General features: G+C 44.8%; 1 protein-coding gene across 1 annotated transcript in view; it reads left to right on the plus strand.

The window, feature by feature from the left end:
- LRP8 (low density lipoprotein receptor-related protein 8, apolipoprotein e receptor) overlaps positions 1 to 14,893 on the plus strand; it is a gene marked incomplete at its 5' end in the record, with an annotated part of 42,923 nt that overhangs the window by 10,844 nt on the left and 17,186 nt on the right. Inside the window, 3 exons of the mRNA XM_009577946.1 lie at positions 6,246 to 6,608; positions 12,522 to 12,644; positions 12,990 to 13,112. Of these exons, the coding sequence (XP_009576241.1) occupies positions 6,246 to 6,608; positions 12,522 to 12,644; positions 12,990 to 13,112 (609 nt within the window). The remainder of the gene's footprint in view (positions 1 to 6,245; positions 6,609 to 12,521; positions 12,645 to 12,989; positions 13,113 to 14,893) is intronic.

The raw sequence follows: 14,893 nt of genomic DNA on the forward strand, positions 1-14,893 counted from the left end.
GGTCTGCGTACACAGTAATGTGGTTTTTGTGTGTACTGTCACAGGATCAAGGCCCTGTTCAGTAATGCTGTTCTGGTTGCTGGAAGAACGTTTATATATTCCTCACAAATACAGAATTTTGTGTGATAATATTAGAGCAGCTGCTAGTTTCATGGATATTATCAGATGTTTTTGAGGGATTTGCCAAATTGGTGTAATTTGTAAAATTACCGTTTTAATAAGCAAGTCATGTCTGAGGGAATAGGAGTGAGCTTGTCCCGTACAGGTTCCAATTTTCAAAGTCAGAAAAGAAACCCGCTAAACGCATCCCAGCATTTTTTTTTCCATTTAAATTTTGGCTAGCGCCAAACATCTCCAATCTAATTCAGCTGATTATATTCCAGTCAGAATACAAAAGAGTAATAATAATGTCTTTATCACCATGAGATCCCCATGGGGTGTCTTGGATTTTAGCAAAAAGCAGCACAGTATCAATCTTAGGCATTCTGACCATCCTTTTTTTTTTTTCTCCCAAGCTGCTTTATTTGACCCCTAAACCCTCTACACTGGTCTCACTTGTTCTTATTTTGAAGTCATTTTCAGTCATTTAACCAGAAGAACCTGTGATAAACTTCCTAACATTTTCCTGGTGTGAAGTAAAATTGAGGAGACTGCAAGTATGAGTTAGCAACCTTATTGCACATAAGTAAGATTAAAGACAGGAAAGAAATTCAGATTGTGCATACCTTTTGTACGTAAACTGCTTCTCTCTGTAAATTGTGGGGTCATAATTAGTTCTATTTTCAGAAAATTAAACCACTTCGAATGAATATATGATTCTTGGGAAACATATTCTAAATCAGTAAATACATTTTTTGATCCACCTACTATTTATCAGCAGGGGCTTTGGCATCTGGTTGCTCCATTATAATTAACTAATACTGTGCAAATACTGCTGCAGAGAATGGAAAAATAACTCATTTGTGTTTGAGGGGAGCAGTGTGGCAAAGGCTTCTGAACGCATGCAATATTAATTTGCAAGATGCGTGAGATGGCTCCTTAGCTACATTAGTGATTTGAACAATATCAGGAATTACTATTCCTTCTGTAGTCTTCGTCTATATGGGCTTTTCGGTATCAATCACCATAGCAACAACCACTGTTAGTAGTGAGACTGCAATTCAGCTGCATTATTCCCTCCATGGGAGGCCTGTCATTTTTTCAGAGCAATGCGCTTCAAGGTCATCTTCATTTACCTCCATCTCTTTTGCTGTCCTTCCTGGAGCGCAGCTTTCCGTGGGAAACTTGTCCTTCTAGTCATGAATCTGTGCTTTAAGGACTGGCCAAAGATCTGTATGAAATATTCAGATATTTGGTAAGCACACCAATTGTCTGCAGACAAAACAAATAATTTAGATACAATTAAGCCTGAAAATAAATACTAGTTAAATAAAACTAACGGCATTGGTAACTGGCCTGGGAGTTCCAACTTAACTTAGCCTGTCTGGACTCTGTGACATCTTTATCCATGGTCCAACTTGGAAATTAATTTATGTGGGCTGTGGTAGCTGGGTTTGCACTTCGTGCAGAATACCTGGGCAGATGGAGCTCAGGCATTCCACTCCTGCAGCCATGTGGAGCTCAGATCCTAAACCTCACTGCTTAGGAGAGTTTCTGAAGTCCACCAGCCTCTCCTGCCAGTATTGAAGCGGTGATAAATCAGCAGCAGATCTCTCCCTCCCCAATGCAAATGTTACTATGCGCAAATCATCCTTTGCCTTCTTTAGAAGATCCATTATCAGCTTTAAGCAAACGAGAAATTTTGAGCCACACTTTTTTTAAGTTGCTTTGGGGAGAGTATCAGAAAAATGCAGTGTAATAATTCATCTTGCTTTCTTGTCTTCAGTATCAGTAATTGCTGTTATCCACTTTACCACAAATTTTACCAAATAATTATCTTTCTTTAAGCCATTCATGTAATTTCAAGTGGAACTGACTTTTTTGGAGGAGATGAATCTGCCTCTCACTGAAAAGCTAGAAAATCTTTAATTAAAGATTAGCAGTGGCAGCAGTTATAGTCTATTGTACATAATTCCCAGCTCCTATTAATGATGTATATCCTGTTTATTTCATATTTTGAGTTTTATCCAGATTTGAGGATCCATGCTTGGTAGAGATGTCTATTGTAGAAATGTTATGTACAAATATATATTTTTTGAAATTACAGTTCTCAAACAGTGCCCTGTATCTTTAGAGCATTCCACTTTTCTCTATAAGCACTTAAAAAGCATGTGGTAGAATTATCTTAATTTTTCGGTGTGGCGCCTGAGGTGAGATTGTCCCTGCTGCACCAGAGTACTCAGTAAAGCCTCTGGTTAAATCCTAGCTCTGGGCAAAAGAGAACCAGCCGGTACTGAGACACTAACTCCACAACTGCAATCTCTCTCTTTGTTTTTTTAACTTCCTCTATCCAAAGGCCGCTTCTGCTCCACTCTCCTCAAGAGGTGTGACAAGACTGCAGCTGGAGGCTGTGAGGCAAAAACTGTGACAGTTGTGCTCTTTGTGTTGGCATATAGTACAAGGCAGAAATTAATGCAGAACACCTCTGGTATATATTGTCTATAGGCCAAAGCACATGTACGCTATCATTTAGATGTCATATTTTGCTTCCTAAAACTGTGAAGAAACTTAACAGATTACAGTACTGTACAAAACTGCTTTTGTAATTATGCTTGCTTACTGCTTTGAAGCCTGGTGGTTAAACACTTCTTCCTGACAAACATTTCCAAGATTTCTACTGGGATCACTTCATATTTGAAGTAGGTTTTGCACCTTAGAGTACGACATTTATTAATTTCTTTGGCACTAAGGAAAACAAGCTAGTATTTGTTTCCTGTGTTTTGTACGAATAAGCTTACAGGAGGACAGGTAGCAAAATCAGAGAATGCAAACAAATTGCTCAAGTCAAAGAAATAATACCCCAGTGATCATTTAATTATTACTTGCACATTTTCTATTGAAATGCTCTGGAGGCACTGAAATGCTGTAGTGATGGGACTACCTAGATACCCTGACAGATGTATGAAAGGATGTGTGAAGTAAACTGTTCCTGGGACTTTACTTCCTCATCCTCATCTCTCCAGGTGCTATGTAAGATAATTTGTAGTGCTGCTTTTTATCAGATTCTTCAAACCAGCACCAAACCACGCAACAGGGACTTCGAAGAGCACAAGCATGCTGGCTCTTGGCTAGGTACAGAGGGATTGTAAGCAGCTTTTCTCCTCTGTTGCCTGTTTGTGCCAGAGCAAGTCCCTGAATGGCTGGAAGCTGCAGACTTTGCTTTATCCTGGCATGCCCTGTGGATTTTAGCTGTCAGAGAGGATAACGGAAGGGTAAGAGGAATTGGGATGTTATCTGCCTTCCCATGGCCAGCAGGAGAGCCAGCTGTACATGGAGACGCAGAAGGAAATGTCCCATTTGAGCTGGCCTGAAGATGGTCATTAGGTCTGTAAGTGAAGAAAAGGGCATTTTTATTTCCTGAGTTCACCAGGAGGTGCCTAGAGCAGCCTTCTGTAGTGAGGGACTATGTGCTCCCATTTGGCACTGCCGCTGGCTGCTAGTGCACGCACTGCAGTGGTCCTCTGACAGCTCTGGTGGCTGTCCAGCGGCCTCCTTGTCATGGCACAGTGGTAGCAGCCCATCAGTCTTACTGGTTGTCCCAGCAGCGTATGGCTGCTGTAATTACAGGCAGGAAGACCTCAGCACAAAAAGCTGCTCTTCTGCCTCCTAGGCCTTGTCCCAGTGCAGGTGATGCCCTGTCAGTGCTGGTGCCGCTGCCCCTGGCTTCAGCTGCACGAGTGAGTTGCACAGATTGATCCACACCTAAGGACTGCAGTGGTGGGGAGTTAGCAACAGCCAGACTGCTGTGCTTGTTCAGTGGAGGGAGAACTTGTAGTCTCTAGTGCTGTCATCACACTAAATTTAATTTTTAAAAAGAACTAAAATAATCATGACCATGCGATTTTTCTAGCTAGTAATTCACAAGCTTCACTGAGAAAGTCCTCATGAGAGGTTACAAAGGTTGAACTGCTTCTATTTTCTGGCTGCGATTATCAGTAATTTTATATCTGTACTGGGATTTGTAGGTGCGGAGGAGGAGCTTTTGTGCAAACTTCCATTGTCTGTATCCCACACATATGTTTATCAGTCGCTAATTTGCCGATGCAGAAGATTTCTGAAGGAAAATGCGTACAGACAGAAGGAGGGGTGGAGGTGGGACCAGGAAAACAACAAAGGAAAAAAGATGGGCTCGTTACAGTTGGGGGAAAGGAAATTAATGCACGTTTGGAGTGTGCAAACCATTACAACTTTGCCCAAAAATTAGGAATCAAAGGACTATGCAAAATTTTGCTCACTGATCTGTTTCTGAGATTCATCAAAATAATGCCAGAAAAGCAATTTCTTCTCAGCCTTGATCTGTTACAGAAACTGTACGTAGCCCTAGAAATATTCCTGTTTCTCACTTCCTTTTTTAAATAGATTGGTAAAGATTATAACTGTTACCTTAAATTTCCACTTGGCTGTTCCATATTACGCATCATCTGAAGAGAGTGTTAGGTTATACAGCTGTGCACTGATCAGTAGGGTTAGTAGTTTATTTTATTTCTAGTTATGGGATAAGGATAGAAAAGTATGCTCAATGAAGAAAAAGAGCAGAATTTGGGTAAAAACCAAACCCAGGAGGATTTTAATGGTCTCAATTCTGCCATGCAAAAGAAGGTTTTTTTTTAGACTGTGCTCGTATTTCAGGTCCTTATGAGAGGGATTAATCTCCTAATATTAGTTGTCTGATCTCAGTTGCCTCTGTTTGGAGAGGAGAAATTTTAGCCCCTCCAAGAGATAGTTCTCACCCTAAGATAGGTGGCAGGATTTGCATCTGGAGGGCATCGCTCTATATCCAAAATACTCTACTGAGTACAGAAGGAGCCTGAGCAACCCACCTGCACCAGATGATACTTTGATGTCTAACACTAGGTGCTTCTTTGGTGACCACACTCTGTTGCATTTAATTATTGATGTCAAGTTGGGCACACAGCAGTGTGCAGCAGAGATTCTCTTTAACATTTATCCCTGTTGGAGGGAGCTTGGGTCGTAGCTAGTGCATGGTAGTATTGCACCAAGGAAGGCAAACCTCTTTTTCTTCTGAACTGTGTGGTTTATTATAGGGGCTCTGCAGATATGACAGTAAATAGTTCTGCTTCTGAAGACAAAAAGACTCCCAAGTGCAATGTAAAAAAAAAAAAGAAAGTTTATTGTAATTTATTTATATATATTTATTGTACTTGTAATTTATCAAAGCCATAACTTTCCAATAGATGACTGAAACTGCAGAAGCAGAATTCTTTTTTAAGAAACTACCTAAAAGTACTTATGGAGAATTTCTTCCAGGGTTTTGGTTCCCCCACACCTTGATGAAATAAAGTGACTGTGAGCTGCACATTGTTGGAGTACCTGAAAGTTTAATTTGAGCAGGCTTCTCTGGTTCAGCTGTCCATTAGGCTTACAGAGTAGAGCACTCACTCCACTCAGCTTCCTATCTGACAAACACCTCATTTGTATGTTAATGTTGAGTTGTGATTTCCAGGGAAGACACTCAGTGTGTTGTAAAGGGCCTTACTGGCAGATTGCAGCTAAATTGATGCTCGACTCACTAAATATTTACCCTACACATCCCACTTAATATGTCCAAAACCCGGCACACTGTGAAATCCTGAAACCTGATTCTGTGCTTGTGAAAGGAGGCTGGTAATGTCAGCGCGGAGCAAAGCGAAGCGCTGTGCGAGTCCACCAGCACATGCCAGCACACCTCTATCCCACCCTGCAATCTCCCCGCTCTTTCCGTGCTGTCACCCCATGCACCGGGGCTTGCCTGGCTGCTCTTGCCTCAACACCAGCACTGCAGCTGGCCCCCCACTTTTCCTACCTACAGTTCTTGCAGCCCTGCTCCCCCTTCTTCTTCAGGGCTGCCCGTGGCCCATAGAGGATGCATCCTGTGGCACAGCTGGGAAGATGACCACTGCGTCATCACCTGCTCCTTGCCATGTAGTTTACCACTGGGGAAAAATGTTTTTGGTTAGGACAGCCAAGGTAATGCTTTTGTGCCCTCGCCCTCCCTGTCTCAGACATTCCTAATGTGCTAAAGCTGGCACAGTGGTGAGGTGTAGGTTGGAGACCTCACAGCTCACCTGTTTGTTTTTATTCCCAAGCCTGTTCTCCCAGTGAGTTCCAGTGCAGTAACAAGTCGTGCATCTCCATCATCTTCGTGTGTGACGGTGACAATGACTGCGGGGATGGCAGTGATGAAAGAAAATGCTCCCCTCTGACCTGCAACCCCAATGAGTTCCAGTGCAACAACAGCGTGTGCATCCCAGAGCTGTGGGTCTGCGATAACCAGCCGGACTGTGAGGATCAGTCGGATGAGTCCGTAGAGAAGTGTGGCTACGATGCCAAGGCCCTCAACACCTGCGCGGCTCATGAGTTCCAGTGCAGCAATGGTGAATGCATCCACCTGAACTGGAAGTGCGACGGGGACGAAGACTGCAAGGACAAGTCTGATGAGCAGGATTGCCGTGAGTGTCTGCAGGGATAGGGCAGGGCTGAGGGCTCTTCTTTGTGGGGGAGAGGGGCCAGAAGGCTGCTGTGGGCTGTGTTTTAGGGCAAGTCTTTGATGTCTTTGATGTCAGGCACAGCAACTCTGTGCCTGACAAGGAGTGTTTGTGTCCCAAATGGCGTGGCTGGGTGCCCAACCCAGCGGGGTCAGGTATATTCCAGACTCCTTTTATGCTTTTTCCCTGAGGATTCAGAGAGGAGGTGCAAGAGCTGTTGAATGGTACCGTGCCTCAGAAGAGATCTGTTTCACTAGAAAGACAAGGAATGGAAAAATGTTCAAAGCCTTCAGGCTGCATGGTGGGGTCACAGCCTGGAGGTTAGAAGCCACAATGCTAAAGGGAATATATGATCAGCAGAAAAAAAATAATTAATTTTCTGCCTCTGAAGTTGGAGTATACTGAACAAGGCGGTCAAGAGCAGCACCTCTGAAGAATCCAGTTTGAAATGCACTTTGAGCTTGGCACAGAGCTAATAAATAATGGAATTCTTTTCAGCTGGCTTTATGCATTTAACATGGTGTTGTTGGTGTGCGTGGTATTTTGAATGTTTCATCCGGTTTTAGCCACTAAACTGTTCAAGCTGGTCACCTACCTGAGGAGGGAGAGAGAGAGAGAGAGAAGAAAATAAGAGCAAAATGTTTTGCTAAAATATTCATAATCACAAGATTGAAATAAAATAAAATATTTACATAGCTGTATATATTTAGCAGCTCTGACATTGGGCCACCTCTGGGAAGGAAGGCAGCAACCAGCTGCAGAAACCAGAAATTTTTGCAAAGGTACCTAAGAAAATTTACCACTTTTGCCAGCACCATCTTTTCATACCCATGACAACACTGAGTCCAGGTTGGTGAGCTCAGAGCAGCTGTATGGGAGAGCCCTTCAAGGAGCGAGGGATCAGACTCTCTCCCAGGCAGAGAGAGGCAGATGTAAATTCAGTGGCTTCTTTAGCAAGAGGAGGAGGATGTAGTAAGTCCTGGACACCACTGTTTACACCGCAGGAAAGCAGGGGGATGAGTCACAGGTAACCCTGGAGCTGCTGTGCCTTTAGAAGAGCCAAGGGTTCTTTTAGAAGAGAGGTGAGAGCAGAGTAGGAGAAATCAAATATGTTTTGTTAGGAAGAGAGCAGCTTTGACTGCTGGGTACAAGGATATCATTGCCGTCAACCCACTTCAGCGTAGGGATGGATTAGGTAGGATGTCTTTTCCTTCATCTCCAAGAAGGGGATACAGGAGCTGACAGAGCTCTTGGGCAGCGGGTACCCAGGCAGTACTTCCAGGGTCTGAAGCGTCTCAGGGACAGTGGAGTCAGGAGACAAAGTCGGTTCCTGGCATCCGTTTCAGTATGAAGTGATTGTAAGAAAGCCAGGCAGGAGCATGTCCTGTGGACATGTGCACTGCTAGCTGGGACAGCCTGTGTTGTTTGGTGTCTGTTTTCATTCTGAGACCTCCTGCAGACAATCCTGTGTTTGTATCCCCTCCGAATCAGGAGGCAGTGGCTAGGCCCACACTACAAACACAGGTGAAGAACCGGTGTCTGGCTCAGGGGACTCCCAGCAGAACTCACTTCTGTCCCGCAGATTGCGTTCCCTGCAGTGACGGCAACCTGGCAGGATGGCTGAGTTTAGACAACTGAGGAGAGGGAAAGGTGAGCTCCCTTCTATTTCCAAGTGGTGAAAGAGGGGAGCAGCTTACAGATAGCGCTTTCCGATGAAATGTCTCTAAAATTTCAGTCCCTGTTGTTCAGCTTGAAAGGAATTTTTTTGTGTCTTTTACGGGCCCCATTTACTTTGACACTCTGCTGGGTGACAGGAGTGGGATTGTGCCCATGTACGTTGCTGAGGCAGAGGGAGCACTCTGTTCCCCAGCTTCTTTCCTTGATTTGACAGACACCAGCAATATCCAGCTGAGCTCAAACTGCCGAAACGTGAGGCCTAAAAGGAGCACAGCTCTGACAGCATCCCTCAGCTACAGAGTAGCTTCACCAAGTAGCACCTCCAGATACGCCAAGGGCAGCCTCCTTGGGGCAGAGGACACAGCTGGACACCACTGCAGCACAGCACAGTGCTGACAACCAGTGGAGGAAGGAGGAAATGTGGTAGAAGTGACTTGAGACAATTATATCTCTGACTAGCGGAGATTTAGCACCTGAGGTTTTTTTCCAGTAAGTCTCAGTACAGCACAATGTTGCAGCTTATCTACTCAGGAGAAACGAGCGTGTGAGCTGCTTCTGCTGCTTTCAGTCCTGTGGGCCAGGAAACAGTGGGATTCAAAGCCCCATGTTTTAGCTACTGCAGTGCTCCTCTGTACGGAGTGCCTGGTTCTGCCCTTTACACCCGTGCAAACTAGGAGTCACCCCAGTGCCACAATGATGCATAAGCCTGCTGCTCTTTACACCACAGGGAGGTCTATCTCTAAGGTAGTAGCCAGGAGAGGACTTGAGACACTGAGTGCTCGTGTAGCTGATGGGTTGACTGGGTCAGAGTCAAAACTAATGTTTCTTCCTCATCCTAAATGCAGCTGTTGCTTGGGTGCACATGCCTGCAGTAAGAAAGTGACATTTGAGAGCTCTGGAAACTCAGCATTGCTGATCATCTGTTGGATTGAAGAGTTTAGGGATTGACCTTTATTATTTTTTTTCCTCTCCAGAAATTCTCTTTTTGAGATCAGTATCGCATAGCACGCAGGGAGTTGCAGGTGTATGACACTGCTCCATCCCCTTAGCAACAGCGATGGCACAAGTACCACTAGGTTTGACTTGATTAAAACTGCAGATACTAGCACTACGTCCTCTCTTGCAAATGGCAATCATATGGGATTTGCATTGTATAAAATAGAGAGATGGGAGCTAATGCTTTAAAAAAAAATATCATGAGGCCATCACCAGTCATTTGTTATAATCATTTTGGGGTGATAAATGAGTAGAGCAGAAGTGAAGGGTGACAATTGGTGAACAGGTTTTGGCAGTGAGACAGCAAATGAATAGGAGGGAATGAGTCATTTCAGGAAAGCTGTGTGAGAACATTGAGTGGTTGGGTTTTCTCCCTAGCATATATATTCAAATATGTATATATATTTATAAAATGAACATTAGGTTAGATTTATTAGTCTCCAAATCTCAGATGGTTATATTTTAAAATGTCCTTTGCAACTCACATTAGGGCATCCAGGACAGAGAATAAATAATGCTTACAGCTGACAGCTAGAAAACAGGCACTTTTGTGCCTCTGTCTCCCCATCTATAAAATGGGATTGATGCATTTTGCAAATGCTGGGGTTTTCTTGAGATTAAGTTAATTTGGGGGGGGGGGCGGGGGGAACCCAGAAAACAGAAGAAACACAGGCTCAGACTTGGAATCTGCAACGTATCTGCTGAATTTGAGCAATACAACTTTGTGCCTAGTATTTGCAAATGGGAAGTTTGTCTGAGTGCGCCTGTTCATTTAGCAGGGCTTTGGTAAATTGTTTCATATTTGATTTGCAGAGCAGAGGAGACGGCTATAAAACTGCTGAGATTTCACTGATTTAAACCCTTCAAAATAGCACAGCAATTTTCTGAACATCTTGTGCAAATAAACAGCACAGCTCTTCCCTCTTCTTGGGATATTGCTCTGCTTTGGGAATGGCCCTGATGGCAACCTGCTGTCAACTCTGCCAGTGGTGCTGAGATGGGTTTGTGTCCCAGCTTCACGACAACGAAGTTCCTGGCTCTCTCCCCTCAAACTTAATGCTCTTCAGCCCAAGTATAAACATAGCATTTTCCCTCCTGCTACTGAAAAATGCACCAAAAAATAGAAATGCTGTATATGCATTGTAATATCTTTGTGATCAGTAAGAGTTGTTACTGTATCTGCTCTTCTTAGATGTCTCTTAAGAGGCTCAGGAGCCATTCCTCAAAGGTCTGAACTTCCACAGTTCTGCTGGAGTGAGAAGTGAGCCAGGAAACCAAGCCTGGTCTCCAAACTCCTGTCTCTTCTTCTTGAAGCAAAAGCTTTGTGCCATGATGTTGTACAGTCCCACATCTGTGTTTTGCAGTCCGTGTAGCCACCAAGCTAAGAGCTGTGCTGTCATTTTTCTCTCAGTCTTGTGGTGCTTGTGCAACATTGTCTTTGCAGTTCCTGCAAAATTCTCCTTCATTTTAATTTGTTTTAGGATTAGAAACCTTTCTATTCTTAGCATCTAGCTATAACTGCTTTTTAGAAGAGCTTTGAAAATTACAATTGAGGACAATTAGTAGGTTTTATAACAGCTGCCTTCCAAATCTGTAGCTGTTGTCATGCACATTTACTTGATAAACCGGAGTCCTGTTCCTGCTCCAGGAAAGACAAGACCCCCATTGACTTTAATTACACGTTACACTTTTGGGGGGGGTTAATACTTATAGGCAGAAATGGAGGACCATCCTTTCCTGTCTCCACATATAGAAGTTGCTACAGAAAAGGTGAAGTAAACTGTTTTTCATGTTGGGGGTGAAGACAAGAAATAACTGTGGCAAGCGAATTTTCGGCTAGACAGTAGGAAAAGCTTTGCAATGGCCAAGGTTTGTAAGAGGTCAGGTTTGCCTAGGGGGAAGGTGGTTTCTCCATCATCAGAGCTTCTCCAGGCAGGTGGTTGTACATGGCAGGAACCATTCAAGCAGAAGTGCCTCTGCCTCCCTGCAGGAGCTCTCAGTGCCACTTCCAGATCTGTGGTCTGTGATTCTCCCAGACCACAGCTTTGTTTCTTCCTCTCCTTCATTTTTCTCCATTTAGAGCAGCAGTTCCCACATGCTTAATTTGGAGCTATTGTCCCAGATGTCCCACTCAGGTTTCCCATTTCTGTGCCTGGGTTTATTAGCTGAAATGTGGCAACACAGCTGGTCCCATAACTATGTTTATTGCTTGGGATTTTTTTCTCGCTTTGCAGCTTTTTATGAATATAGTGCATATGGCTTTCCTCTCCAAGGAGCAGTGCTATTTCCAAACTTTCCTCATGTGAATACTGTGTATTTCTAAAGGCAAGATTTCTTCCTTCCCCCACCAGCCCTGCAGTTGTGGCTTTTCCTGTCTCTTGCGCCCTTCGCCGGCTGAAGATGCACTAGAGCTAAGTCCAGTGAAGCAGTCATGAATCTGGATCCTGCATCCTGTGGGATGCAATCGCCAATAATGCTGAGCCTTTGTGCAACTAATACTTTATGGTATCGATGCTAGCTCGCTTCATGTCTGTGGCTCTTCCCGGGTTATCTGAAAGTAGTAATTTTTATATTAGAACCAGTTTGTCAAATTGTCAAGGAAGGTCTGCCACGTAGCTCTCGCCTCCCATGTAGTAACATCAGTGCTGACCTCCTCTAGCTATTCAGAGGCAGTGATTTTCTGTCATATGATACCAGGACACAATCAGCAAGATGGAAAGGCTAGAATCAAGAGCTCTCCAGGGTGCGCTGCTTTAATGGGATTTTAAGAAAAACATCTGTAGGACGGTCCCTTCAGAAGTAAGCTGCATAACATGTCCCAGGAATGAGGAGCCTGTTTTCCCAGTGAACTACAGGCTGCAGCCCTTTGCTGGCTAGCAAGTGCCTGTACCCTTTGTCAACGCAAGTGTCACCCGAGAAGCTTCACTGCCTGCACTGATTCTGTTTTGACTAGATCTGCTCATACGGGCTTTGGTGCTCTTTTCCCGAGGACATAGAGGGTGATCTGGGATGGCAGAGGGGCACAGGACGACAGTGGCTGAGGCAGCTGCTGCCTCTGTTGCTTTGGCGGAAGCAGCCGATGCTCTGTGACATTTGCTGACAGAGGGTGCAAAACTCCAGCAGTGTCAGAGGTACGTGGCTAAAAGGTACCACACAAAAGTTCCAATTCCTGTGTGGCTAATGCTTGAATGTCGTGTTTTAAAGCTCTGGTGACCTGCCGGCCGGATGAATTCCAGTGTGGCGATGGGACCTGTATCCACGGAGCAAAGCAGTGTGACAAGGTGCACGACTGTCCTGACAACAGTGACGAGGCAGGCTGTGTCCAAGGTAGGTACAGACAGCTCTGCACTCCTCGTGGTGTAAGCCTGCGAGAGCTGCGTGGCCATTGGAAAGGGGAGAGGCCTGTGCTGCTCCTCTGGGCCATGGCAGGCTGCTTCCTGTAGAGAGTTTTAAGCCATTCTGGCAGTGGGGTTGCTTGGGAGAGATGATTGTGCTGACCAGGCAGACTGCATGACTTGAAAAGTTCCTTGCATGATACTCAGGCTTAATGTTTGTTTGCTTAATCCCATCCCATTTCTGCTAATGACACCCTCTTGAAGCTTTATGTCAGGCTTTTTGTTGTCATAAGCCTCGTCTAACTTAGTTGCTTTCCTCTCTTGCCCGACATGACAGAGTCAGCATGTGAAAGTCCCAGCAAGTTTCAGTGTAAGAGTGGAGAGTGCATTGACGGAGGCAAAGTGTGCGATTCACATAGAGACTGCAGGGACTGGTCTGACGAGCCTCTGAAAGAATGTGGTACAGTACTTGCCTTCTACGTGTTGCTCCTGTTGTAACTGCTTCCCCTCTCCTCCATCTGGTGCTCACAGCTTTGAGTGTAACCACATGTAGCTGCTAATGCTATTTCTCACTCTGCTCCTCTTTCTTTGCCTTTATTCTCTCATCACCCTTCATATGAATATAATTAGTAGCCTAGTCTGATCATCTGTAAGTTTGAACTGTGCCCTTCTCAGCTCAGCTTTTGTTCTTGGAGGGATGTATGAACTGAGCACGGAACTAGGAACCAGGAATTACCCCTCTCCGCAGATACTAGTGTCCTCCACAGCACCAGGTTACTTAGCCTCATTGCCTAAGTTATCTTGAATTGAAAGATGATGATAACAACATAAAAATTTAGCATTGGGAACATGCTTTGAAGGTGAAAACACATAGAGTGGCAGCAATCGCTGAGAGATGACTTCAGACATTTCTGGGGTTTACATGTTGTTGCTGCTTCCCTTAAAAATGACAGCAGGTTGCTCTCTGCAGTGTCCTGCCCGCTCTGGGCTAGTGAGAATGCGCAAGCCATGAGAGCCGGGTCTGCATCAGGGCTGTCAGAGTCAGCAGAATGGAAAACCCAGGCCAGAGAGCTGTGCCTCTCTCCCTAGGGCAGCCCCTCTCTCACCTTTCCCACCAGGCATTGTGGGCAACAGCCCCAATCTGGAGCATTACTCAAACACATTTGGTTTTTTTCCCCAGTGCAGAAATGTCTCACACAGACATCCCTTTCCATGACATGGAGCACCAATAGCATGGAGCTCAGTGCCTGCCTCCTAAATAACTCACATTCAGGAAAAACTGTCAGTCTCTTCTCTGCATCAGACAAGAAGTGTGTGTGCATGCCTAGTGAGGATGCTCTTATCTTGTGCTTTCAGTATGCCCTTGCTTTCTTCCACACTAATCCACGTCTCCCTGTCTTTCTGAGTGGGTGTTGCAACTTGTCTGTCTGTGCAGGTCTCCCAACAAAGCTGGCAGCCCAGTTTGTCTTAGGAGATTGGGCAGTGGCACGGCACAGCTGGGTTTGGTGCTCAACCTTACGGTGGTGCCATGGCTCACTTGGTGCAGTCCCAGGCTGGCAGTGAAGTGTCATTTGAGTTAGGAAGCTGATCAGAGAATAGCCCCCAAAGGAAACACGTTTCTTTAAGAGTGCAGAATGATGTGGATTGCTGTGAATGTAATGCCCATGCACAAGTAATCCGTGCAGAAGGCAGGAGGTGCAGGACATGCTCCTCATCTTGGTGTGTCTGTCAAGCTGTGTGCTAGACACTGCAGTGCCCTCCGAGATTCCCCAAAAAAGCACAGCAGACAACAGAACATCACTTGTCTTATTGTAGGCCGGCAGTGAATATACTGCTGAAGTTTGGGTAATGGGCAACAGCTGCCCAGCAGAAAGAGAACAGGCTAATGTCTCTGCTTGGCTCCTCCTCAGCTCCTATTGAGAAGTGCAGCAAGTGAACCAGCACTTAATTTACAGTCTCTAAATCCATTCCACAAAGCACCTCTGAAACCATGGGAATCATCTGAGTGAGGGTTTGCTTGTTAGTCGAAACAGCCTTTGTAGTATTTTGCAGAGAGCAGTTGTGCATGTTTATGACCCAATTTGCTAGAGGCCCATGCAAGTGTAGGAATAGGTGATATCCATTAATAAACATCATTGAACAGTGACAACACACAATGTGACTCTGTGGACACCTTGGAGCCTAGAGAAGTTGCTCTATTAATAATGTATTGATATCTATATGTGTGTGTCTTTGATCGGA

This window comes from Fulmarus glacialis, unplaced genomic scaffold (assembly GCF_000690835.1).
Source record: "Fulmarus glacialis isolate BGI_N327 unplaced genomic scaffold, ASM69083v1 scaffold20735, whole genome shotgun sequence".
Taxonomy (NCBI): Eukaryota; Metazoa; Chordata; class Aves; order Procellariiformes; family Procellariidae; genus Fulmarus; species Fulmarus glacialis.